This window comes from Semicossyphus pulcher, unplaced genomic scaffold (assembly GCF_022749685.1).
Source record: "Semicossyphus pulcher isolate SPU_LCO1_2020_fin unplaced genomic scaffold, fSemPul1.0.p SCAF_10, whole genome shotgun sequence".
NCBI classification, from domain to species: domain Eukaryota; kingdom Metazoa; phylum Chordata; class Actinopteri; order Labriformes; family Labridae; genus Semicossyphus; species Semicossyphus pulcher.
The window spans coordinates 8,731,445-8,759,105 of NW_027211604.1; the positions used below are offsets into that span (position 1 = coordinate 8,731,445).

The following is a 27,661-nucleotide window of genomic DNA, read 5'->3' on the forward strand; positions in this document are numbered from 1 at the left end:
ATTTCATTTAAGATAGAGCTAGTTCTTCCTAGGATGTTTATCACTCTACAGGACCTATGTGTTCATGGAGCAGCGCTTTGTAACCACAAAAACAAGTTTAACAACTCACTACAATCCACTGCCACCCAGGGCCACCTATGTCTTCTGGAAATTTCTGGAGCAGTGCAACCATTCTGACCCCACAACGTCATTAGCAATGTGTGTGGCAACAATAAATGTCTTTATATTGTCTTGTAACTATTGAGAGCCTGTATGTGATATACAGTAGTTCAACAACGTTTCCTGTAAAAGGCGCTTACTGTAGTGTAGCTAAATTATTATTTCTGCTTTGAATTTGGCCATTTAGCTGACTGCTATGTGAATGTGTGATAGTATAAGTTAAGCTATTGCTGTAGCATTTTGTCCCTGCTTACATTCACATCCTTTTTTAGGCGTTACCTTTTAACATTTCCCTTTTCTTCAACACATGATTTGATCTCTGGAGCTATGTTAGTTGCCTCTTTCTCTATATAAAACTCAAAACTACTGATTGCCAGGACTTAATTAACAACTTTCCTTCAACCTTATATAACCCAGCTTTACAGAAGTGAAATTGTAAAGTTACAGGAAAGACATTTGACGCACTATTCATACTAACCCTCTTAATCTGGACACACAGTGCTGCATCTCTGCACATCTCTCTACAGGATGCTTGTTGGGGCCACCAGGACTGCAAAGCTAATTGTATTCACTTAAGCTACTTTGTGTCCAAAACTTTAATAGTATACAGATTCAAGTCAGACGCTCTGAAATGGATTATAAAAAGTAATACATTGGTTATGTGTATTTAAGCTAAGTTAGTGCCAAGAGATTGAGTACTTAGTAGCTATTAGGTTTTTTATCCCAAAAGACCCTTCTTGTAATCCATTTAAGAGGATTTTATTATTATTATACATCATGTACTTTGTGTTGGTTGCTGGCAGACTGCAGTCTGGCCCGCCAGTGTTTTACTCTTTAAAATGTAGGCTATAAAAGTTAATGCCCCTTTTGAAAGGCCTGCTTTGTTAGAATTGAAGTGATGCTCTTGGAGGCTATTATACAATTCTGCATCCTTCTGAAACGTTCAAAATATCCTGGAACTGGAGTCATTATTTAAGTCAGACTGGTACCTTTGATAAACTTATCATCTGCAGAGAGTGAGAGTGCTGCTTAACTTTTTGGCAGACAGTAGGGAGGCAGCTCACTGCAGCCATGATGATGCGGCTGCTGCAGGCGGAGTCTGCTGGCCTGAACCCTCTCTTTCAGTCTGGCTGGCTGCTGTCCTGTCATCGGCCTGGGTGTGGTTTTTTTGCAGTCAGGGGTACCGTTAGCAGGAAATCAAGCTCCAGTCCATTTCACTGAACATCGAAACAAAGAAAAAACACTCCCACGAGCGTGAGGTTGAAAATAGTTGTTCGTATTGAAGCTAACGGTAACGTTTGTTTCCTCGAGACGGTGACGCGTTTGATTGGCGCCGTTGTTCTGATGGGAAAAAGTTTTCTTCTGCTCTCGCTAACTGATCGAGTGATTTAAGATCATATTTTACTATTAAACCTGAAGCGGACGTAAAAGAAAGAAAAGATGCCGAAAACGGTAAGAATGGGAACTGTTTTACCTTTATGACGCAAAACTGCTGCCTTTTTTCAATTCTTCTCTCTATTATCCCTATAAATCTTCTACTGGGGTTTACTGTTTGGCTTTGGTAATTAAACGTAACCTTAAAGCGACCTTAATCGCATCTTTAGTACATATCATGGTGTTTTAATATCTTTTACATCCCTTAAATCTCATCCGAGGATTAGAGATTACTGGGGTACTTTCCGTTAGATGTGTGCGCGTGCGCGCTCCCGCCTGTTTGTTCATTAAAATTAGCGCCTTTAATCAAATAATTCATTCAGGCGCACCGGCTTGGTTCTGCGTGTTATTTTGTTACATGTAGGTTACTGTAGACTTCTCTCCACAGCTGAGGATTTTGAAATCACATTTATGAAATCGGCTACAAGCGGAAGCGGCTGTGTGGCCTGCAGTAGCCAGTAAGCTAGTCCTCCCAAGGCCTCCTCTTCAGTGAGGTCTAACAAGGAGGGATTTGAACTGTCATTCAGGCCAGCTGTGTTGCTCTAATGTGGAGTAAATGGAGGTGGCATAAGGGGAGACACTATAAACTATTTTGACTATATTGCAACATAGGCCAAAATGTTGCTCTGAGCTTTAAAATTATAAGTAGAGACAACCAAAGCTTAATATAAATGTGCTGGTGCTGGTGTGGCTCTGAACAAAGAGAGGGAGGGCTGCTCACAGACTGGACTCCCTTTTATTCAAGCAGCTTTAGAAATGGGCAGAGCCCAGTCTTAGGCCCATGTCTTAATGGCAAGCAGAAGTGAAACTACTTTCGAACCCATCTGTTTCCCCACTGTTTTAAGCGAGCAGGGCTTTGACTCAGCACAATGCTTTTTGAATTAACATATAGTATAAAAGCTGTGAAATATATGTGCAGTCCTTTACATCTAGATGTATTCAGAGCTGTGATACCCACACGTACACTCTGATAATTAAAGAAACATGCTACAAAAAGAGTCACACATGACCCATGAAAAAAAGGCAATATTTTGTCACAGTATGGACAGTAATTCATTAAATTCACAAAATTATTGTTTCAATGGAGAAACTTCATATACCCTGGGTTCATGCGAGTATATGGAAATACTTTAAATAGCTGTGTATGTATCAATGCTAACATTTGAAATGAAAACTGACTTGTGAACTCCTGCACTTCCCATTAACTAACAGAAATACAAATGGTAGCAAAGGTTATGGCTGCTTTCTTCCTGTAGTATTGTTCCTGCTAGTATACTTCCTCGATATTTTTTCCAGCTGGCAGCCAGAAAAAATGTCACGGCATCCTGGCATTTAATGGGTGTACTTTAAAAGCCGTCACTACCCTCCTCTTCTGAAAAAAAAAGGAATTTCTCCTATCATATCAGCTTTTCAAAATAAGATTTGCAAGGCCATTTTGCGGTAGTCACTTGTTAAATGAAAGTCAAATGTTAAGTAATAAACATTTTGTGATTGGGGCCAATACAAACTATAGATTAATAATTTGTTACTTGTTAAAGTGGTCCATTTATTCATACAATGTTAGCTTGAATATTAACTACATTTTCAGCAAAATAAGTACAATATCTGCATATAAGGACTGTTCTTTACAGCACCAAAGCTAATTATAATACTTATTCTTATTGGTCATTTATATTCTTTTACTGCAAATATATACTTCACTCTTAATATGTAGTTTTATTCCTTCTCTTAACTTCAGTCTTTGTGCCAAGTCTCTGCAGACTGCAGCTGGGACACCGTTAGCCTCAACAACACCAGATTAGCAGCCCCTTGTGTCCATAGCAGCTACTGAAGTAACAGCTGGGGACCTTAAAGACTTGAAAACAAGCAGTTTGGCACGCACATTCATTTCACCAGCACAGGGACACTGTAGGAAAAGTGCAGCTGCGTCGTAGAGACGTTAGCCTGTACACAATAAAGAGATAGAAAAGAGGAAACCAGTAGTGAAATGATAGACCATCAAGAGGAAGCGGCAAGATTTATTTAAAATAAACAGAGACTATGTATGATGACCAAAAAGTATTGTGTAATATGTCAAACAATATGGCTTATATTAGCATCCTGTGATGTGTTTCCAACAACTAAATACAGAGCAGAGATGCTATATTGTCCCCTTTGAGCTAATGCAGGAACCATAAACCAATCAGGTTATCTGCTGTTTCATTGTACAGTTATCCCTACCCAAGACTGATGAAATGGTTAAAACCAACATGTGTTATTGCAACACTCTGGTCTTTTGCTTTTAGTAACGACAATGTAAGGATGCAGTAGACATGGAGTATGAAAGAAGGAAGCCACACACTGATTCAGCAAATGCTCTTGAGCTCACTCTGTACCCAGGGAAAGTTTGTCCCTGGTTTGTTTTCACATCCACAACAAGCTTTAGAAAAGATTCAAGCCTCCAAAGATAGTTTTTCCATTGACCCGGTATTTATTTAGTGTTTTAGTTAACTGTTACAAGCTTGGTGTTTTACAAAAGCAGTAATTATTGAGAAACTCCATCTTTTGCTGCACATCTCTTGGCTGGCAGTGCTTCAGTTTCCCAAGGAAGTCATGTTGTGACTCAAGGTTTCTGCGCTTACATCAGTTCCTCTCTGCTTATTTCCTTGCTTGCAGCCTTATATGGACTTTCATATTACCGACTCACTGCTCTCCTCCCTGCTTTCCCCTCGCGTGGTCCTCAATGCCATGCTCCACTTTAGATTGCATTTTAGCAGTGCAACAACTCTCTGGCTCTGTCTTTTATTCTACATCTTAGTTGATTTAGTTTGGCATTTAGGTTATTCAGATGTTGCTGTAATGTGTAGTGTCTTGTTTTATTTAAGCACCATCTTAAGCCATCTTTTCTTAAGCAATGAAGAAACTTAATAAAATAATGTTCTGTTTGGGTTTATTGCTAAAATCTGACGCCATGTTGTCCCAAAAATAGCAGTTAACTTGTCTGTGTGACTCTGCTGGCCTTAGCAACAGTCTGTGTTTGCTGTCTTATTTTCTGTTTGCCACTTTAGTGTTAGTAAAGCAGCCTGTTTTTGAACCAGGTCATTGTTCACAGCTGGTAAATAATCATAATCATATTAACGCTTAAAACCTTTTTATCCCCAAATACAGAAACAAGCCATAATTATCACACAAAACATGGGGAAACTTACCCTCTGAGGCCATCATTCAGAAATCATGACAGGTGCAGTTTTCTTGTTAGGAGGACCAAACTCTTTAACAAGTGTGTCCATGGAGAAATGGACTCAGAGGTATGCAAACAGGGGATTAATGACTCTGTAGTGCACATAGCAGAGCAGATTAACAGTGTGTAGAGGCAGAGGTGGTGCACAAACTACAATCAAAACTTCTGGGGCTTTTACACTGAAGGCAAGTTCAATGTTTTCTGTTCTGAGAGAATCAAACTTCTGAACGTAAGTTCTTTATTTATTCATTCATTTAGCCTTCCTGTGTACTTCTTAGCCTCTATGGTGGCTGCTTTCTGTTTTAATCATCAGATGCTTTATATAGGCTACCGTATATAACCTTCAATTACAGACAGTAAGATGTGATTACAATTATTAGCACAACCTTATTGCTCTTGTAATAATGAGTGTTTAGTACAACCTTTAAGCCACCGAAGCTCAAACTGTGTACATAGTAAAAGAAAAGCTTAAGCAAAGCATCAAAGTGAGCATTAGTCAACATGATATTGTGTATATGTAGCTAATGTTGGGTTTCCTGTGTAAATACTGTAATGACCTACTAAAATACAGGCTGTTTTGAATCAACTAAAATAAGTTTATATCATAACTTCATACCGAACAATCAGAGCAGGAGGCTTCTGTACATGTGTTAGCATTGTCAGATGGACTGAAGTATGCTGGAAACATGAAATATATATTTAAAGTATATAAGAATGTGTTTTAGACAACGAGAACAGCTACACATGCGTTAATACCTCCTGTTTTTGTTTGGTCTGTAACAATATAAAAACAGGCTTTCAATAATAAAAAAGCCGATTTGGCACACGTTATCAGCAGGGATCAAACAGCCCTTACTTGGTCAGTTGGAGGCTCACAGTTTGAATCATGATGGCAGAGTCAGATAGCCAACATGCAGGGGTCAAAAGGAAGGTAATATGTCAGCAGAATAAAGGCCAGAACAGGATAACTGCTAAATAGCCACTGTGACGTCAAGTGTTGAGTTTGGCCTTTTGGCAGTCACCATATTGGGGTTTTTGTGGAGCCAAAAGTGACCATATTAGGATGAAAGGGTGGGTACATATTGCTAGCGACTTGTCAATCACAAGGTAGTCGTGCCCTAAAGAATACTCTGCATTATTGTCTATTCGACTGTAATTGGGACCATAACTTGCATAAAATACAAGAGGTAGCAAAAACCCTAAGTGACATTGGGCCACATTTTAAAGTAAAGCAGGTAAAACAACATAATTGATATCCAGTTAGCTACATTAAGAAAACAGCTAATGTTAGCATCCAGCCACTTCTTAGCTTGTATTATAGTTTGATAATATTAGCTACATGATGCAAATTTCTTGCTTACGGTAATGTTAGCTTGGAATTGGTTGAATGCTGATGTTAGCATTTGCCTGATGGTAGCTAATGGGTTAGCAACTCTGTTAGTTTACCTAAAAACAAGTGTAAAACACATTTCTATGTTTATACGACTTAAAACCTTAAACACAGCAGAGAGACAGAACAGCGTTTGAGCTCCCAACCCTGATTGTCATGTCAGATAAAAATGGCCGCCATGAGAATGTGATAACCTACAAGGCTTGCAGATTTTATAGCCCTTTCTGCGTTAGCTTCCTTTTTCAGAGCTGAAGTTAGTTCCTTAATACCGTCTATTTTTTGGACAGCAGTCAGGTGAACATACATAGTAAACTGGAGATTAAAAAAAGAGGACACAGATGGTTAAAGAGGACGAAGCACCAGCCTTTAGCGAAATGTTTTTCATTTAAACAAGATTACTTTAACAAAGCGGTGGTGGGAAACAGTTGGAAAAGACCCTTCGCCCTTGTGTGAACAGTCCCCTGCGTAGAGTAGGACCTCATCCTCCTCTTCATCCTCCCTCTTCCTGTCAGCCGGTTTGTTCTGTCCATCCACAGGGATTCTTGTTTGCAATGGTGAGAGGCGTTAAACACAGACGCACAGGCTAATACAGATAGCAGACACGAAGAGAATTTGGAGATGAGATTCTTGCAGACAGCTGGTGGAATTTGACATCAAACCCAGACGACAGAAAAAAGAGATCTCGTGTTTTATACTTTGTAGGACGCAAATCATTTTTTGCAGCATGGTTCCTTTCCGGTGATATTTGTATATTGGCTTTAGGTGATGTAATCATGTTGACTTGCTCACACGTCTTTTCACATGATTGGCCCAGTATTATTGGCTTCAAGCTACAACATAACAAGAACACTGTGCTGTGCCTCACACGGGAAAGACCATCACTGTCACATTTTCACACGTCGTATTCGACTCTGCAAAACACTTAAAATGGTCTTTAAATGTGCTGCTCTGCTCAGACTAACACAGAAAAGCAGCTTAGCTTTGTATAGTCACACTTGACATTTTGGAAACAGGGTGTGGTAATGTAATGTGTAAAACTACCATGGTAATATTACAGTGATGGGAACCATGCTGCTCGCAGATTGTGTTCCCCTCTTACTCACTTACACTTAGCGGTATCTCCTCTGCTGTCTCGGCTCTGGTTGGAAGCAGACTGAGATAACGCTGGTCTGGGAATGTCAGGGTGGTGACTAAATGCTGGGACGTCAAAGGGTTCCCAGTGAATATTTTAACTATTAATCTCCTTGCGATGTTTAGCTAATGGATATGGAGATTTTTATATATAGAGGGGATGTTTCCACAGTAAATATTGTTTGATCAGAGTGCATCTCAATGAAGAGAAACTACTCTAGACTGTAGATCACCGTTTGTGCTCAGGGCTTAACCATTTCTGTCAATCATGCGTTCTCTGAGTTTCAGTGGTTTTACTTCCTCTCCCTAACAGGGTCACCCGTTTCTCAGGGTTCACTTTTGGTTTAACCTCCCTGTGGCTGCATTTTTATTTGACATATAAAACAAACTTTTCCACTTTCTACAAATAATGTTGCTTTTTTATCTTTCAGATTTTTATAATTTGTCTGATGTTTTCTGTTTTAATCTTCCTCCACGGGCCAATTAAATTGATCAGTTCAGTTCAAATTCAAACATATAAGAACGTACTTGAGCTTTACGTAGCTGATACTGATTCTAAACGTTTATGTAATGTCAATATATTGAAATTATTATTAATGGATGCAGACTGCAGTGTGGGTCCACTCTGAAACACTAACTATGGGATGGATCATTATGAAATTGGTTCATGTTCCCCTCAGGATGAATTATAATAACATTGATGGCCCCTTAAATTTAATTGTAGTGCCACATTGACATTCCACACTTTATGTTTAGCATGCTAACATTAGCTTACTAAATTGTAGCCTAAATGTTAACACCTCTTAAACATCAGCATGTTAGCATGCTGCGGTTAGCATTTGACTTAACGCTCCCTTTTTACTAAATACAGACTCACAGTCGCCAACGCACCGGTACTCGTATTGTTGTTACTTTACAGTGTGAGTTAAAGAGGTGTTGTGGTGAGGGGTGCTGGTTCAGCCCAGTGGCTAGAGCAGGCGCCTATCTAGCGGCATGTTCCGATGCTACAGTCTTTGATGCAGCGGTCGCACGTTCAGCTCCCGCCCTTGGCTCTCTGCATGTCATCCCCCACTCTCGTCTCACAATATTTCCTGTCTCTCTTTAGCTGTCCGATAAACAAAGGCAGAAATGGCCTGAAAAAATCATCCTAACAAAAAGAGGTGCGGTGAGCTAAAAGGTGAAGGAGTTTATTGTAGGACTAATGAAAGTATTTTAAGCAACAACCTAAGTCCAGTGCGATCTGATTTAATTATATATAGAATATTTTAACTATAAGTCAATATACTTTATTATATTTCATATGATTTAATATCAGTAATGATAAAACGATACTAGTTTTTGTGGTAAAGGTCAGTCCGTTTTATAAATCCAGGGCAGGTTATACTAACATAACAGGATATGAAACCTCTCTATGATATCTGCATGGCCAGCAGTCGTAGGACACAGCTGTACTAGAGAGGATAAAGAAAATGGAGAGATTGAAATATGGCAAGTTTCACTCAGTCAGTGAAGCAGAGGATTCGTGAAGAAAGCGTCACATTACAAGCTCTTTCTAAAACAAATGATCAAACACAACACTGTCACAGTATTGGTCTTTAGATATGTTTCTAAAGGTACAGCTTTTAAGGTTTTGGTGTAAAAGCGGTTTAGAATAGGTCATGGAAAAATGACACGTGTGCCTGAGAGGGTGTTTTTGAGCATGTGCTAATAATAGTGTGTTAAGTGTTTTTGAGCTCTGGCCAGGAGAGACACACCCTAACCAGGCTGAAAATGTATGAGTGTAGTTCCTTTTTCATAGAGCATTAGTTATTCTGACTCAGGAAATGAAACCGCTCAAGCCGAGGCAGTGCCGTCGTGAACTGAACTCATATCTGCACTGTTAGAAAAAAGGTCCATGATAGTTCATAGTGTTCTTTTTAAAGAGAAACTGAATGTTGGCATCTGCGTCGGAGTTCAGTGAAGGCCCAGATTGCAGGTTTCACTGCAACTTTAACTGCTGGTGATGACAGGAAATGACAAGAGGGGCAAGTGTCCTGAGCAGTAAATGGGGTCCTGCTGACATGAATGGGAAAGAACGCAACTCTAATCAGCCCCGCAACTGGGAAATAATGCACACCATTGTTGTTCAGGGCAGGCGTGGGCCTCCGCCTGCACAGTTATTCCCCAACAGACATGCATGCTGCTGTTTTCGTCATCTCTCAGAGAACAGAGAAAACGAGAGACGCCAACATGGTCAGTTTACAAAGCACAGAATGAATTTATTCTCTGGGAGACTTTGTGGGAAGGTTAAATAAATGTATTCAACTTTTGACCTATAATTTAACAGTACACAAAGTGCCTCACTGCCTACACAACCAGCTGTGACAAAGTGTGTTACCTGAAGAGGACAAACCCACATCTCAGAGTCTGTTCTTTAGCAGACAGCTGACGGGGTGCTTGATGCATGACAGGAAGTAGGCGACTCTCATGAGAGCTCAGTGTTAAGCAGCAGTGCCTCACAGGGCTCAGCCACCAGAGGATGTGGTTACTTCCTGTAGATAAGTTCTTCACTGAGAAGGAGCCAGATTGGCACGTTTTTTTTCACAGTGTAGAGCCATGTGAAAGACTTTTTAGCTGCATATAAAAAGAACATACATTTTCACGATATAATGACGTGTGGGTGGCTGTTTGTTCACAGCAGGCCTGTTCGCACTGTGGAGTTACTTCAGGAGATGTTGCCGGTTGAGTGTGCACACACTGAGGGTTATGGGTGCCGCTTTTCTACTTGTGCACAGATTATTAAAAACCTTCCCCAGAGTATGATTTAAAATCAGCAGATTAATCACTTTATGTGTCATTACATCATCTTTTCCCCTGTGACATAAGTGTTGGGAAGTCTGGGAAGGGCACCAGTCAGAAATGTTCTAATTCTACATAAAGTGTAAATTAATTTGAGTTTTTAATGTGTTTAGGAGACTCTTGAAAATTAGCTTAATGCTTATAAAGACAACCACCTCCCCAAAAAATTCATAGATTGATCCGTAAATGTTTCATTTAGGAAATTTAAGAATTCTTTAAGAAAAACACGAGCTCTCTCTCCTGATCATGCCAGCAAAAATAATTAATCTCTACTTAAGCTAAGAAAGTTGAGCTAAGAAAGTTTATTTTTAGCTCATTCTTCCACTTTGCTCTTCTCCTCAGATAAGCGTGAGAGTCACCACGATGGATGCTGAACTGGAGTTCGCCATTCAGCCCAACACAACAGGGAAGCAGCTCTTTGACCAGGTAAGAGACACGTAACTTGTCATATGTGCTTTTCAATGGCAATTTAGAATCAAACTTAATGTGGAAACATGAGTTTTATTTTTATTTAGGACTACCTGTGATGTTGCTGAAATGTATTTTAACCCCAAAGTTACCAAAAAAAATTATTTTATGGAAATGCAAATTAGGGCTGCGCAATAAATCGCTATTTTATCATCGCTACATGAGCATTCGCAATAAATAACAACTCAAAAGTCTGAAATTATCACAATGATTAAGACATTTTTTTTAATGTAAACGTACTTATTGGATGGAGACCTGGGTTTAATGGCCAAGCTTTCACACCATTTTTGATGTGATGAGATGAAGCCCACTCTTTAATATGTGTATTTATCGCACGTCATATCGTTATCACAGTATTGAACAACGTCATCGCAGAGTTGTGTTGTTTGATGCTTGTAAGATTGTGTGAAACAAAATGGCACCTGTGGTTCACTGTTATAGAACAGAGTGTACAAACTTTCTGACGAGGAGACACAATAATAATACTTCTGCTTTTTCTATTCAAAGGTTGTTAAGACCATTGGGCTGCGGGAGGTTTGGTACTTTGGGCTCCAGTACCAGGATACAAAGGGTTTCTCTACATGGCTCAAGCTCAATAAGAAGGTGAGCATTAACACAGAGACCTTTCCAACCCACTGTTTTCCCTCTTTGTCACGACTGAGTTATTCTGTAGAATTCTATTCATAGTTCAACCTTCACCCCTCACCCGTGTCACGCTTTATTTTAGGTGACAGCCCAGGATGTGAGGAAGGAAAGCCCGCTGCTGTTTAAGTTTCGTGCCAAGTTCTTCCCCGAGGATGTGTCAGAGGAGTTAATCCAGGACGCCACACAGCGCCTGTTCTTCCTGCAGGTGAAGGAGGGAATCTTAAATGACGACATCTACTGCCCTCCAGAGACCGCCGTCCTGCTGGCCTCCTACGCAGTGCAGGCCAAGTATGCCGACTACAACAAGGAAGTCCACACGCCAGGCTATCTGTCCAGTGAGCAGCTGCTGCCTCAGAGGTAACGCAGGTTGCAGAGATGTCACCTCTCAGTCGGTGTGTTGGTGTGAGACCTGTTTCTCTGCATGACTTCTTACATTCTGATGTCTCCTGTTCTCAGAGTGCTGGACCAGCACAAACTCAACAAGGACCAGTGGGAGGAGAGGATTCAAGTGTGGCACGAAGAACACAAGGGCATGATTAGGTAACCACAGGCACACATACTGTACCTGTGTACCTTTTTCAAAACTTGCTCTTTTTACATTTTCTATTTTAAAAGGATCTTTCACACTCTGGCTATAACAAAACACTGAAATGTGTATATGTGATCTCCTTTCTGCTACGACTCAGTTACCCAGACTTGATTACACCGAGCACCCCTCCAAAACTAGCGCGATAAAAATGTATAAATATAATAATTTTTAACAGCCGAGGGCGTGATGTGATTTCTATCATAACTCTATGACCTGGTTAAGTATACAGAGGGAATCCTAACCTTAAAACAAGCTGAGCTAATGTTAGCAGTGGCTTGCAGCATCTCTGATGTCCATGTCTGCTGAAATAGAAACTAAAGCCCTTTTCTACATTACGATTCCAAAACAGCGTCGTAACGAAGCTCAGCCATTACGCCGCCTTTGACATTTTACATTGGACCAAGCAGCGCTGGCATAAAGCCGCCCCAGTGTGTGTTTTTATACAATGTTCCAGCATTATGGAAAAAGCAGGCAACGTGTGAGAAAAAAAAAATGCAAGCTTCACAATAAGCACACATGGTGCTGTTCCGTCCCGCCCGCTCAGTCGTTTCTCCTCTGTTACTACCACCGATACCAGCTCAGAGTCGTAACAACTTCGCCCCACCATTCTGCTCTGTGCGTTGTACATTAAAGACGAGGTGTAACAGGTATAATAATCCCACCTTAAACTGGCAGTGTAAAGTGGATTTAAGAAACCCTAAAATGCGGGAGTAGAAAAAAACACTGATTGCTGCCTTTTTGCTAGATTGACTAACGCTGAGCTCTCTGCAAGCAACGCTCTGTTCTTCTTTGCTGCTCTCAAACGAAAGTTGCTAGTGGCAGCTATAATGTGGATCTTGGAGAGGAAAAACCAAGTCGATATTTTGGGGGACTAAAATTATGGTATGGGATCAGTGCATTGATTGGCGTACTCGCTGATACTACATTGTAGGTAGTATTTGAGAAATGGTCAGTACTGTCTAATTATTGCACCTGGTTCTAACTGATTAGTGTGTTTGCTGAACTAGTGGTCTTTGATGGTGTCAGTTAACACCATAGACTGTATAAAAAGATGGAGGACATGACAGCTCCCTGAAACTGAAGCCAAACCCTCTCTATCGCCCCCTGCTGACTGGCTGCAGTATAGGTCATAAAGCCCGCCTCCTCCATGTTAACAGATGGGACATGCGTCAAACTATAAAATCAAAATACACGTTAAATAAATGGCGTCTGTCATTATAGTTAGTTCTTATCGTGCTGATTTACATCCAAGTGTTCATTTTTCTGACAAGTTTATTTTTAATTAGTTATTTGATGCTGTCAAAATTATGATTGACAGCATCAAATAACTAACAGCTTGTTGACAAATCCGGCTCCTGCAGCTGATCTGTTCCTGATTATCAGAGTAGAGGAGGAACGGCGAGAGGAGACGTAACTAAAACAATCACTATGGTCATTGAAGTTTCCATACCTGTGACCGTTAACCTCAGACCAACACAAAGAAGCTGTTCTGCTGTTAAACACGCCGATGTGCAGGATCTTTGCTGTTTTTTTTGGAAAGTTAAGTGTGTGTTTGGTTAGTGGAAGTGGCTACGGCGGCTCGACCTCTACTCACAGCTCTGGCTCCAAATGACGTCGCTTTGGCATTAATTCCGTACAATGAGGGTAGATGAATATGAGTCATCCATCTAAATATACAGTCATTGGTTAACACTAGGTCACAATCTTTCTCACTACTTTGAAATGTGAAGCTGTAACTTATTTCCTTATCAAGAGTGTATACCACGCTGTGCTTCAGAGTCAAACATTTTAGGCTTCTGTGCCTTAATCAGTCCCTCTTATTTTCCCACAGAGAGGAGTCGATGATGGAGTACCTTAAGATCGCTCAGGATCTGGAGATGTACGGTGTCAACTACTTCAACATCAAGAATAAGAAAGGAACAGAGCTGTTTTTGGGAGTGGACGCTCTTGGCCTTAACATTTATGAGCAGAACGACAAGTAAGTAATTCCACAACACTGTAATAATGGAAAATGCCACTGCAATGCACAAGCTCAAAATGATTATATCATAATATTATAATAAATAATATTACCGGATCAATATGAAGCAGCTGACTCAGTTTGTGTCTCCAACAGAATGACACCCAAAATTGGATTTCCTTGGAGTGAAATCAGGAACATTTCCTTCAACGACAAGAAGTTTGTCATTAAACCCATCGACAAGAAAGCACCTGTAAGTTTACACTTAAAACAGACAACCTGTTAAGTGACAAATTATCCGTATATCTGCTAATGAAAATCTCTAATGTTGCCTCTATAGGACTTTGTTTTCTATGCTCCAAGACTGCGTATCAACAAGCGCATTCTGGCTCTTTGCATGGGCAACCACGAGCTGTACATGCGCCGCCGCAAACCTGACACCATTGAAGTGCAGCAGATGAAGGCTCAGGCTCGGGAGGAGAAGAATCACAAGAAGATGGAGAGGTAAGAGTCACACATAGATTTGTAAATGCCCTAAACACTAATACACACACAGCTTTTTATTGTATATTTGCTTCTTTGAAGGCATATTAAGGAACAAGAGGGTCGGGTTAGTTCATGGAAGATCATTCTGAATACTCTTTAATCCAATACATCTCGTATCTTGTGCACTTCTTTTTCCATCAGAGCTCTGCTGGAGAATGAAAAGAGGAAACGAGAAGTTGCAGAAAAGGAAAAGGAAAAGATCGAAAGGGAAAAAGAGGAGTTAATGGAGAGATTAAAGCAGATCGAAGAGCAGACGAAAAAAGCCCAGCAAGGTGGGTGACATGTCGGTGTTTATTGTTCTTTCCCTGCAATGAATGTTTTGCTCACTTTAAGTGTTTCTCTGTATGTGTGCGCAGAGCTGGAGGAGCAAACACACCGGGCTCTGGAGTTGGAGCTGGAGAGGAAGCGTGCTCAGGAGGAGGCTGAGCGTCTGGAGACTGACCTGAAGGGTGCTGAGGACGCCAAGCTGGCGCTGCTGCAACAGTCCGAGAACCAGATGAAGAACCAAGAACACCTGGTCAGTCAAACAGGGCATAGGCATTAAAAAGAGACTATTTAAGGGTTTGAAATTCTTTGTTCTGATGCTTTAAATATGAAGACAGTCTAAAAGATTTTTTTTTTCCTTTCAGGCCACAGAGCTGGCTGACCTGACTTCCAAGATCTCCCTCCTGGAGGATGCCAAGAAGAAGAAGGAAGATGAGGCGGTGCAGTGGCAACAGAAGGTATCATCTGAGCTCATTTAAGCTCTTTGATTGTAGTGACAGTTTTAGATGTTGGAATGTAAAATTACAAAGGAGAAAACTGCATCAAGCTCAACTTAAGATCTCATGAAAGAGAAAGTTAAATCTGCGTTACACGAGTTCCATAATGACTTAGTTTACGTTTTTGGCAGCACTTTTTCTCAGAGAGTATAAAGTAGTGATTTCATTGAGGCTCATGAATGTAACAGTAATTTCTACACTAACTAATTTGGCCCCTGTATCATGTGACGTCTATCCCGTCATTTAAAATGAGCCTAATTTGGACCTAGAAAGGACTTTGTCATCAAACATAATTTCTGGTGCTGGTCACACACAGCCCCCCTCCCCTTGTGACACAGTGAGGACAGACATTCCTGAGGTCCTGTTGTTGTGTGTTGTTTCGGGGGAGGGGCGGACGTTCAGAGCTCGCCTCACGTCTTTTATGGTTAAAACAATGTGTGCCAGCCCGGCCCCTTCACTTTTTGGGGGGGAGCGTGACTCATGCTGTCTGTGGTGGGGACGGCTTTCTTTGTGGGAAGGAAATCCTGTTTAATTATTGCGCTAAGTAATGGTTTCCATGTTGAACATTGTTGGCAAGCATTCAGATGGAATTCCAGTCGAAGTCATAATCGGCTCTTATCCCTTGACCCTCATTCCACAAGCACTCTTTTTCATATTGTATAAGCTTTGATATATACAGTAAATGTCCATGTATTTATTTCTCTGTTCCCTAACACTGTATGCTGTTGAAAATCAGCCAGCAGAGTAGAGCTGAAATAATGAGTCAGTTCATCTTTTGACTGATTAGTCACCTCTAGTGCCACCATGAGGTGGGCTTTTTTGGCTTTTAGGGAAATGTATTGACAACTTGTGATGGATTATAATTTGTTGCAGATGTTCAGAACTTTAATTGTCCCTTTTTTTTATCGGGTGTCAAAATCAGGACATATTTCAATTGGTGCAGTTCATTTGTTTTCTAGTATTAAGGCATCATTGAAGAAAAAAAAAATAGAGATTACGAGAAAAAAGATGTAATATTACGAGAATACAGTCGTACAAATAAGAGAATAAAGTCAGAATTTTACAAGAATAAAGTCAAAATAAGAAAATCGTAAGATTACGAGAATAAAATTGTAAAATCATAAGAATAAAGTCAGAAAAATACGAGAATAAAGTCGTCATTTTATTAGAATAAAGTCGTCATTTTACTTTTGTTAGCCTAAATATTATAAATATCAGAAGAGCAGCCAGCTGCCTGCACTAAAATGGGGAACGTGTGAAGTATAACTTCCCAGTGAACATCTCGTGAAGTTCTGCTTGTAAATGATTGCACCGGAGGCTTCACACAACTTGAGCTGGAGCTTTATTTACTGAACACACCTGGTAGCATGGAAGCATAGCATACATGTACCTCGCAAGAACATGTGAGATCTCCTGCCCAGTAATGCGCAAGCACACTAAACAGCTACATATCAATACATTAGTATAAGTTTCACAAATACGAAATATCTTTTCGGAACATTTTCAACTTCAACCACTTTGTCATAACTCTCACGACTCTGAAAAGTGATTTTATTCTCAAAATAACTTGGGATTTTAGTCATTTTAGAGCAGGCAGCTGGCTGCTCTTCTCATATTACCTTTCAAAATAAGATACAGGTTAACCTAGCCCTAAAATTACAACTTAATTCTCATAATATTCAGACTTTTTTTCTTGTAAAATTATGTCTTTATTCTCATAATATTATGACTTTATTCTCGAAATCTTAGAGAATTTTTTCCCCCTCAATGTGGCCCTAATACTCTGTCGTAGTTTTCTACCAAAACCCTGTAAACTAAATTAGTTTTTAGGGGTTAACAGCAAGTGTTAGCATGCTAACCTGCTAAATTTAGGTGGTGAGCATTGTAAAAATGTCACATATCACAAGCATGTTATCATTAAAATTGTGAGCATGCTGTCGTGCTGATGTTAGAATTTAGCTCTAAGCACTCCCTGTGCCAAAGTATCACCTCACATGCTATGCTAGCACAGCTGCTAGCAATGCTATAGACTTGATGTTAAATACACAATCCCCTCACCGGGTCTTCTTTCTTCTCTCAGGCGACCATGGTGCAGGAGGACCTGGAGAAGACCAAAGAAGAGCTCAAAAACAAAGTGAGTTCGGCCCACGTTCAGGAGCCCATCAATGCGGAGAACGAGCACGACGAGAACGACGAGAGCAGCGCAGAGGCCAGCGCCGAGTTCACGGATGCGGCCACGTACAAGGACCGCAGTGAGGAGGAGCGTATGACCGAGGCTGAGAAGAACGAGCGTCTGCAGAAACATCTACTCGTAAGTCTTTGTCCATAAATCTTCTGTAAGATTTCTGTCATCTGCCAGATAATCACTGGATTCAAATATTCAAAGTTAATCTTAGCGTTATCTTCTTGCTTTTAATCTAATACTTCTGTTAGTATACAGGTTCAGTGTAAGTAGGTTAACATGAGTGTATTCATGAACTAGTTGATCAAGTTAAACCCTCATCTTTTAGGAGTTTTTTTTCATCTTTGAAGCTGGTGTGATAAGTTCAAAAATAGCTGCGAATCGCTGAAAAGTAGTCCATAATAATTTGCACATTCATGAATAAGAACGAGTCTTACATGTTCAAAACAAATTGGAGATGTGACATTAATGCATGTAACTGTAATGTCTTTATTCCCAGGCTCTGAGCTCAGAGTTGGCCAACGCTCGGGACGAGACCAAGAAGACAGCGAATGACATGATCCACGCAGAGAACATGAAAGCAGGACGAGACAAGTACAAGACCCTCAGACAGATCCGGTCAGGAAACACCAAACAGCGCATTGATGAGTTTGAGTGCATGTGATGTCTGCGGTCTCTAATGCAAGAGCCCACGCGGCTGGGCCAGTCTGCCTGGACTGCAGTCCTGCCTCACTCAAGCTGTTTCCTTTCTACCCAAATAAATCAGATCCGAAAACATGACGTGGTTGCACAAGCACAGCACAATGTACAAATATGGATCTGGAAAACTCCATTTGTTATCATTCCTAGCTTCGAATTTAGACAAGTCACTGGTTGAAAAGGGACATACTGTATTTTATTAGAACATTCCTCACAAGGGGATTATGTAGCATATTAGCAGTGGGCTCCTGCCTCACTTCATGACACATTGAGTAAGCATTTTTAATTTCTTTATACGTGTTTGTTACATGTGTTTCATGATTTCAAAATAAAAGGCTCAGAGACCGATCTAAATTCCAGCTCGCCTGTAGAAACATTTCTGCTGTAAACATTCGACGGTTCTTCACAGGAAGCTGTTAAGACTAATATTTCTCCCATGATCCATTGCACTGTAGTCTACATAAGAAAATGCATATCGAATGATTCTGAAGTGCCTGTGTGGAGCATTAATAGAGCAGTATTATTTTATGTAAATTTTCAATTTTTTTTTTACTTTGCATTGAGTGTTTTCACAATCAGCCAACTGTTACAGATCATACAGTATTTACAACAAAATACACACACAAACTACAAATCAAATACATCGCTCTGTCGTGTTTTATTCTACACTTCTGAACACCTTCAAGACTTTAGTGTACAATTTGCGTATTTGCTAAAAACAAATGAATTGCACAAAAAAAGCTGAATTGTGGACAAAAAAAACTTGATACGGGATAAAAGTAAATACCAGAAAGCTATGTGTTTGCCCTGTACAATAATTGACATCTTTGAGTATGAAATTTGTAGCTACAAATAGGCTCCCTGTAATGCTCAGAGCTACATCCACAAAACCAAATTAAAAAAGATTCACTGGCTGTTTGTCTGTATTTTAAAAACAGCCATCATCTGTTGAAACTCCCAGATTTAACTCTTTATACCGTTTGTGTTAATCAATTCGATTTAACATGCAATTTAAAAAACGTGATCCTACATTCAAACATGATTAGTCTTTACACTTTACTGCATTGATGTAATCAGTTCAGCATCATGAATTACACTGCAATCGTCATGGGTCAAGTTGGCTGTCCTGGGTGAACACATGCAACCAATGAATGTGTTTATTCTCTGAGGCTTTTCCTCATAGACGAACATTTTTATCCACATAATCTTCATACAATTTGTTGCCTTAGGTAAGATCATTTCATTAAAGATGCACTGGAATAACCATAGCTGACAATAGCTAAATGAGTCAAAGGAAAGTTGCTGTCCAAAATGTGCACCATTTCCAACGCATGCATTTTTCATATACTGTATGTATTTAATAACATTTGTGTATTTTGTAATCTGGATTTTTCAGGTGTGATGAAATTATGTTCAGGTGAAAGACAGACACCACCGAGGATATTTTTGTACTATAAAGTATTTTTTGTTCAGAAAGAACAACATTTTGATATAACTAATGAAACAGCTCACTGCTGTGATTTGGAGCTCGTGGAACAAGCGACCACCCAAAGCCTGAGATAACAACACATTCAAACCACGACAAAACAATCTGAAAACAACTGAACGTGACATACTCTCCAGATTACATTCTCCAGTCAGACATGTGAAGGGTTTTTCTCTTGTTCTTGGATATTTAGAAATTAGTTTGATCATTTTTTTAAGTTCAAATTAAATGTATTTTAGTGACAAACATTTCTTTTAATTAGACTTTGATTTCTCGTACAAACGATCTTTTATCATTTGAACCAAGACACAGTATTGTTGCCTGTTGCTGCACATAGTTCTGTATCTGCCACGAAAGATGAAAAATGCAGTGGTTGCTATAGTGGATACCTTTCCACGCCTTTGACAGTGACTTATAATGCTGCACTGTTTGTTCTACCTGAAGTGCCATGTATTGACAGCCTGCTTTTAAGAATCAAGTGTCATTTGAACTCAAGTCTTCATGTGTGAAAAAGAAATGTATTAAAAGATGCTACTCAACATTTTGTCTTGAATCAAAAAGGACTGAAACATAATTGATACTGTAAATCAACACGGTGCCTTGGCCTTGTTTTCATCAGATCTCGCTGCTTCAAGTCTTCCTTTTACCAATGAATTAAAGTCCATTTTAAACCTGTATTTTTCCCGTCTTTTCCTTCATTTAAAGGTATAATAAGCAGGATTTTTCCTTGCATTTTGTCAACAACACATTCAAACTGGGCCCCTCCTCCTGGGCTCTTCGTCACCAGAAGCTCACTCTCACGCTCTCATGCGAGAACACGCCCATCCCCGCCGAGCTAACACCGACAGCATCACGGTTACCTTTGCGCTAGCATGCTATCCGCTGGTTAGCTTGTCCTACCCGGTTTGAGGCACCTGTCCAACAGAAAGAAGAGGGCCAACTCTGTATCGCTCTTTCGCCATGTTCACCGGTCTGAATGGGGCCCAGTTGCTAATTTGAACCACTCCCACACTCACCTGTACGCTGTGATGGGCTCAGGGAACCACAACAGCGCCCCTCCTTAAAACAAAGCAAAACAACAGAATAGATGCAGAGGGAAGGGTCTCACAAGGGTCTGCACACACACTCACCAACACACATGTATAGAGGCCCATAAGTGATGATTTATATTATATTTGTAAAAGTCTAGATTTTATTTTTCTAGGAAAGTCCTACTTATTATACCTTTAACAACTGTTGAAATAAGAATGAAATTGATCAACCATACTTGCTAGCATCAAGTATAAAACCAGCAGGTTGTGTAGTGATCATCTATCCATACATTATCTTCCTCTTATGCTGTTCAGGGTCGCGGGGGGGCTGGAGCCTATCCCATGTGTCATTGGGCGAGAGGCGGGGTACACCCTGGACTGATCACCAGTCAATCACAGGGCTGACACACAGAGACAGACAACTTTTCATGCTCACGCTCACACCTACAGGCAATTTAGAGTCACCAATGAACCTAACGAGTATGTCTTTGAACTGTGGGAGGAAGCTGGAGAACCTGGAGGCAGCCCACACATGCATGACCCCTACCTCCGAAACAATGTTTAAACTAGGAACCTTCTAGCTGTGAGGCGACAGTGCTAACCACTGCCCCCTTGGCAGCCCTGCAGGGATCACAATACCCGATATTGTTTTAAATGTATCTTTATTTACATGCAATTTGTTAATTCTCTGCATAGACGCATGCCTTCGCATTAGATCCATTTCAGCCCTGTAGTTAACAACTCACACACTTTATTGTACTTTGAGTTGTAATTCTGCAAAGAGCCACATGGTGGCAGTGTAACCTCAGTATGCAATGAGTGAGACATGGCAACTATTTCACTTTAACAAACATTTGGTCAATGATACCTGTGTTGCTGTGAATATAAAGGTCATGTTAATAGATGTAAACGTTCCATCAAGTTTGTCTTTGAGGGGATATTTTTAGTTTACCAAAGAGGAAAACATGGTGATATGAACCATCCAGACTCTCAGTACATTTTTGAAAATTGTTCTGCAAATTATTTTGCCGCAAACATTTCAAAAGATTATACAGTCTGCACAGAAATATCTCCCAAGGTACATTTTCCCCCTCCTGAAAAAGACTCATATTTGTTACATTTTTGATATCTTATCAGAGTTAAGGTTTGAACTCAAGACTCAAATACACAAGAATAAACCCAATCGCAATTTGAAAGCCAGGATTCTGGGTGTGGATGCATATAGCCTTTTCTTTTCATAATAGAGCACATTTCCATTGCCACACACTTCTGTCACCTGGGTGCAACAATATTAAACATTTTGTCACAATGTAAAGTGAAAAGAACTTTTGCATTTCATTTTTTTATGCTCAATTTGTTTTGTGCAAAGCACTAAAGGTGTAGTCTCCTGTTGTTTGATCTATCTCCTGTAATTTCCTGTAAATTATGCAATAGGAAATTCAGTTAATTCTTGTTTAACAACTTGATGAAAGCCTACCTTCTCTTTCTCAACACCAAAGGGACGTTGAGTTTTTGCATCCTCTACTTCCCCTATATTTGTGGTATTGTTGGGCTATACGTGGTGTTGAAATGGTTCACACTCTGAACTGCCACTTAGAGATAGGCAGCTAAAACTCACTGTAGACACTTCTTTGTTTCACCTAGAGTGACTCAGACTTCTGTAAATTTACTTGCTTGTTCTTGAGGTTGTCTCAGAAGTTACTTGAACTGCATTGCCATTGCCAAACAATTCTACTGTAATAAATGTCAAATATCTTTTTGTAATTTTGTAAAAATAAATAAATAAATAAATAAATTTCCCACACATCAAGAGTGGTGGTAATGTTTTTCGTTTCCATTTCTAAAGGAACATTTCACCTAATATACAAAATTTACCTCTCAAAAAAAAGCCCAACAAGAAATCCGCCATTTTTAATTCAAAATGTTGGTGGGTTTTTTGTGGGGTCTTCTTTAACATGGGACATACCTCAACTACTCCTAGGCGCTTCATCCAACCCACTTCACACACGCTCATGTTAATTGAAAAGAACTAAACACTGAAAAGTTAATCAAATCGTTTATTTCTAAAAACATGAGTGTGTTGTGTTATCTCTCTTACACAATGCGTGATAGAAGTCCAGGCCTGAAAAACATGGCCATGGTCCAGGCCTGAACAATACCTACATGACAACATTGTGTTATAGTCATACCCACTAACTGTAAGAGAAGGTAAGCCCCCTGTGACACTGGGTGGTTTACTTTTGATGCAGCTACATTGTTTACGTTTAGTCCATGTTTTTATGTGTTTTTAAGGCCAGTTCGGTGTCCAGCAAACACCCCCCCACACACACACACTTGCAACAGTAGCACTGCAAATAGGTGCAAGGCCCTGTTAAATGCTGTAGTATAATGTATGCAATAAAGTACGTGTATTTGCCGTCATACTTTATAAAGTGGACATTTTTATTTGTAAAAGTAACAAGATAAACATCGATATAGATGTAGAAGTAGGCTAGCACAAACATTCTTAAGTTAGTACTGCAAAAATTTGTGACACTTCTGAACTACCATGGAAGAAAACACTACAGACTTTATTTTCATAATAATCGAGTTGTTTTACGTCAGTCTCTCAGCTGGGATAGGCTCCAGCCCCCCGTGACCCTGATTAGGATAAGCGGTAGAGCTAATGAATGGGATTTGCTAACATTTGCAAGGGCTGTTTTATTTATTACTATTTATACTACTACTATCTATCAAAATTAATACAAAACAATCTAAAAATCAGTTTTTACACATGAAAGAGCAGAAATGTGGTTAACATGAAACCACACATGAAAAAAAATGGAAAGAAACAAGAGATGATGCCGTACAATGACAAATAATATCTTTAGTGGTGATTACAGAGACACATGAATTGTACACAGTGGCACAGAGGGATTGATTAAATGAGCATTTTCAGTCCACAAAATAACTGCACCATATTTGATCGCCAACTGACCAAGGGATGTTTCGTACAGAGGAACATGGAGATTATGTAACTGTGAATTGTTAACAGAATAATATCTAAGACAGACAGGTAAAACTGTGTTATTAAAAATCACTCTAAAGACTAATGCACATATGAACAATGTTCATGTTGAAAAAGGTCAACAACTGCAGTTTCAGAGAGAGAGGAGCACCTGGTGAAACAGAGTCGGAGAAAGTAGCCGTAATATTCAATCAAAATAAGTTGGAAAGGTGCTTGGCCATGCAGTATGACAGAATGATCAACAGGGACAAATTCAATTTAATGAGGGCTGCTTGGCTCGTAGTTCGAACCCTGGTTCGGACAAAGTGGGGCCTTTCTGTGTGGAGTTTGCATGTTCTCCCCGTGCATGCGTGGGTTCCCTCCAGGTACTCCCACAGTCCAAAGACACGCTCCTCCGTTTAATTGGTGGCTCTCAGTTGCCCGTAGGTGTGGGTGTGAACGTGAGTGAGGAAGCTCAACATACAGTACAGTTGTAGCTGAGTAAAGGGAAGTCTGGTGGGTGATTCATGGTGCATCAGTACAGAGTAACATGAGGAAGTTACACAGCACTATGCTCAGTACATTCTGGCTGTTGCAAAAAAAAATGGAGCACTGTTAAACAATAAGGAGATAAAAAGTGACAGTCTTTTACAGAGTGTTTCTTGGGAGTTAAGACTTCCAGACAGTCTAAAATAATAGCAGGGAGTTATGTGTGGACGGCTTCATTAGCTGACAGGATGTTGTTTGGTGCTCGGTGTCAAAGTCAAATCATGTCCAACACCACAGAAAGGCTTCTGGGACAGGTTGCGGTCCTTTTCTTTCCCACGATCCTTGTAGCTCTCCTGCACTGTGGGGTCTACAGACCACCACTACTGTAGAGTAAACACTGACGCTGGCAACAGGAAGAAGCAGTGAGAGTCCTAACTTTTGGATCAATAGAGATAATGCATCCAGAGAAATAAAACAGGCCAGATCCCATTGAACGGCTTTCTTGAGTGCAATCTGAGGCACATGTACTTGACACTTAATGATCTGTATTTGAGGTTTATTAAATCTCAAGAGGGAGGCTGCTGCTCCCTATATTTTTTAGTATTATAAACTTTATACATCGCTCCATAAGCTCCCCTGAACACAATAGTAAGAGTGCATGAATGCCACCAAAGGCGAGCGAAACTGTTGAATGTCTCAGCAAACCTTTATCTCAAAAGCTGTGAGCCACCGCAGCCTTAACAGCATTTCACAACCATGACATGTTGACACTTCATTTCCACACGTTTCCTGAGAGCTGCTTTTGCAGTTATCTTCCTTGTTTTGACTTCCTCTTTGCAGCGTTAAGGCTTAATGGTCAAAGGAACTGTCTTGTGCACAGTGTCATCACTGTCAACTCTCGTGACAGTAGGGAGCGACGCATTCGGACTCTACATCTGACCACTCAGGTAATGCCTTATTTCTAACATGTTGAGTATAAAAACAATATCACTTGCAGTAATAACTTAATATTGGTGTGTTTACAGGTCTTTTGTCATGTATATTTGGAGTCAATTAAGTGTTTTATTCATTAAATCAACAGGGACATCGTTGCAAGATCAGGCCCCCCACTTAGTGTATTTGACAAGCTGAGTTTGACACTCTGTATCCGTGAGTGTCAGTTTGTCAAATACCCCAAGTGAGGTGTCACTTGTCTACAAATGAAGCCCCTCATGGTGCACTCTGCAGAAAGAGCACCCAACTCTGCAGGGTGATCAACCACAGCGAGGATACACCAGAGCAGCTTGAGCTGGATGCGTGTGAAACTTGAGGCAGACGCGGTTTACGAACGGTGAAGACAGACAAATGCTTAGCCCTTGTATCATGTGTTTAACTTTGATGTTTTATTCGATACCTTTTTAATCTTTTATAGAGTGGAAATCTTGTGAGAATCCAAATATGGTTCAAAGAATATACAAAGACTTGAATTAAAAAGCTTATGGCACATCTCAACCGAACCTGCGACACATTATTATCGTCATTAATGCCAAAAATAACATGAGAAAAAAAGGGTTTAAAATACGTTTTTTTACTTTGTTCAAACACCGTGAGAATAACCTATATCTTAGTTATCAGTGTTGTACTCATGGATCTGTTGCAAGGCACTAAATGTGTCTCATCATGTCACAATCTAGGCTGACATGCAGAGGTGAAGAGAATGAAATAATCAGTGACCCTGCCACTCATGTGACCTGTGGTTATGCATATGTTTATAACCCATTTACAGTCGTACGATCTGCCAAAATGCATCAAAATGTAATAATAAATGTGCAATTTACAGGCTGATCTGTTGCTAAAGGGTTCGACTTATTCAAGTGCTGCAGACAGAAGCTTATCATCCAACTGACATAAAAGACCACGCTTATCGCCCAGCCTTGCATTTCCTGTTCCTGTTGAGTCATCCTGCGTTGCCTTTATGTGTAAGAACAAATGTGTTTGACATTCACAATGCAATTAATGGCTACTTTCTCACTCACTTCTGTTTGGACATTACACACCAAATAATTGTCATGAAATGTTGCTGTCATAAAAGTTTTAAATTGCTTTACGTGTGTGGGCAGCGAACACGTCTGTTACTACTGTGCATCACGTTATTGATGTCTTCTAATGTGCATCGCTGCAGGAGGAGGCTGCTAACACACGGTGGTCTAAACGCTGTCTTTGCTGCAGAAATTAAAGTATGTTCAACACATCTGCTTCAACTTTGCATGCTATTATGTGTGTTAGGCATCTTGGTATTTAAAACACATTTGGTATAATGGTGCATAGTTTTTATGCACTCCCACATTCTGGCTATTTGGTGTTGTTTCATTTTTTGTCAAAGCATTTTAAAAATAATATTTGCATGTTTTACAGCAGCCAGAAAAGGTTCCATGTTGCTTTCAAGATCACTTATTTTGAAGGTCTTCCAAATGTCAAGTTGTTCTGTATACCGGAAGTGAGTCTCGTCTCAGACATCAATAACACATTTCATATTGATGAGCCGCCCAGGCAGTACATTTGGGTGTGCAATCTGTTCTTCTCAAAAGATTTCACTGCACAAGCTCCGATACGGCTGCCAATTTGCACATTACAGTACTTATTTACAATGTTACAATTTCAGCAGACGCTTTTGTCCAAACTACGTACATCTGAGAGTTAATACAGCACAAGCAACATCAAGACAGGAGGGAACAAAGTCAGTAAGTGCCGACAAACAGCTTCTAAACACAGGGTGCTTTTATTTTATTTTCTTTATTATAATCAACATCAACAAGGCCAATATAGTCATCATCATCATCTTGAATTTCAGAATCAACATAAACCACATCCTCAATGTCATCAGCACCAATTTCATTAAGTGCGGAGGTGTTCATGAAAGAGCTGAGTCTCTGTGTTACTGCACCCGTTTCCAAGATGAAGTCAAAACCACACCTGCGATACTGCCCGGCGTCAATGGAAATTGCAGAACAAGCGTCACCGTGTCATCAGATATACAGTCACACATTTTTAATAAGAGGTTTTAACACACACTTTAAATTTATCTGCGGTATTGAAGTCACACTTGATAAATTAATAGTGCGACAAGCAGTTCAGTTGGAAGTGATTCAGGTCACACGTGGGTTCATTTGGGACAGTTGAGTTTAAGTCATTGTGGAAAATGTCACTTAAAGGTGCACACGTCATCGTACCTGCTCAGTTCGGTTGCATTTGTTTGTGTAATTGCAGCAAACACAGTGTTTGCCCAGTAAGTGGTGATAGAGCTCTATCATTTGTTTGTTCCACATGTGAGGTCTGTTTTAAATTGAACACAAAACTGAACACATTCATTCTATACTAGAAAGTGAAGCTCAATTCTGCAACAGGTATCAGATTATTGTGGCAGTTGTTTATAGAGATCCAATATGCAAACTCTGCTCGTTTATACTGGGAACAAAGTTAAATGTTGGTGAATTATCCACTGAAAAATATCCCGGAGAAAGCGAAAGGAAAGAATCCAGAATTTTCTGAACCATAATGTGTTTATTCTCCTTTTTAAAGCATGAAACTGTTTATAAAGGTGCATGGCATGAAGTTGGTGGAAGACACAGCAAAAATATTCAGGAGTGAACGTTGTACCTTTGTGTTGG

The 27,661-nt window shown here is 40.0% G+C and overlaps 1 protein-coding gene across 1 annotated transcript; it reads left to right on the forward strand.

Moving 5' to 3' along the window:
* The first annotated feature begins 1,281 nt into the window (after positions 1-1,281).
* On the forward strand, positions 1,282-20,185 carry msna (moesin a). Its single transcript, XM_069667007.1, has 13 exons — positions 1,282-1,611; positions 10,515-10,598; positions 11,148-11,243; positions 11,368-11,642; positions 11,742-11,825; positions 13,706-13,852; positions 13,991-14,087; positions 14,175-14,338; positions 14,522-14,652; positions 14,737-14,897; positions 15,010-15,102; positions 17,222-17,452; positions 17,823-20,185. Exons 1-13 carry the CDS (start codon positions 1,600-1,602, stop codon positions 17,985-17,987), a joined length of 1,740 nt encoding a protein of 579 aa, XP_069523108.1. The 5' UTR covers positions 1,282-1,599; the 3' UTR covers positions 17,988-20,185.
* The last annotated feature ends 7,476 nt before the right edge of the window (positions 20,186-27,661 follow it).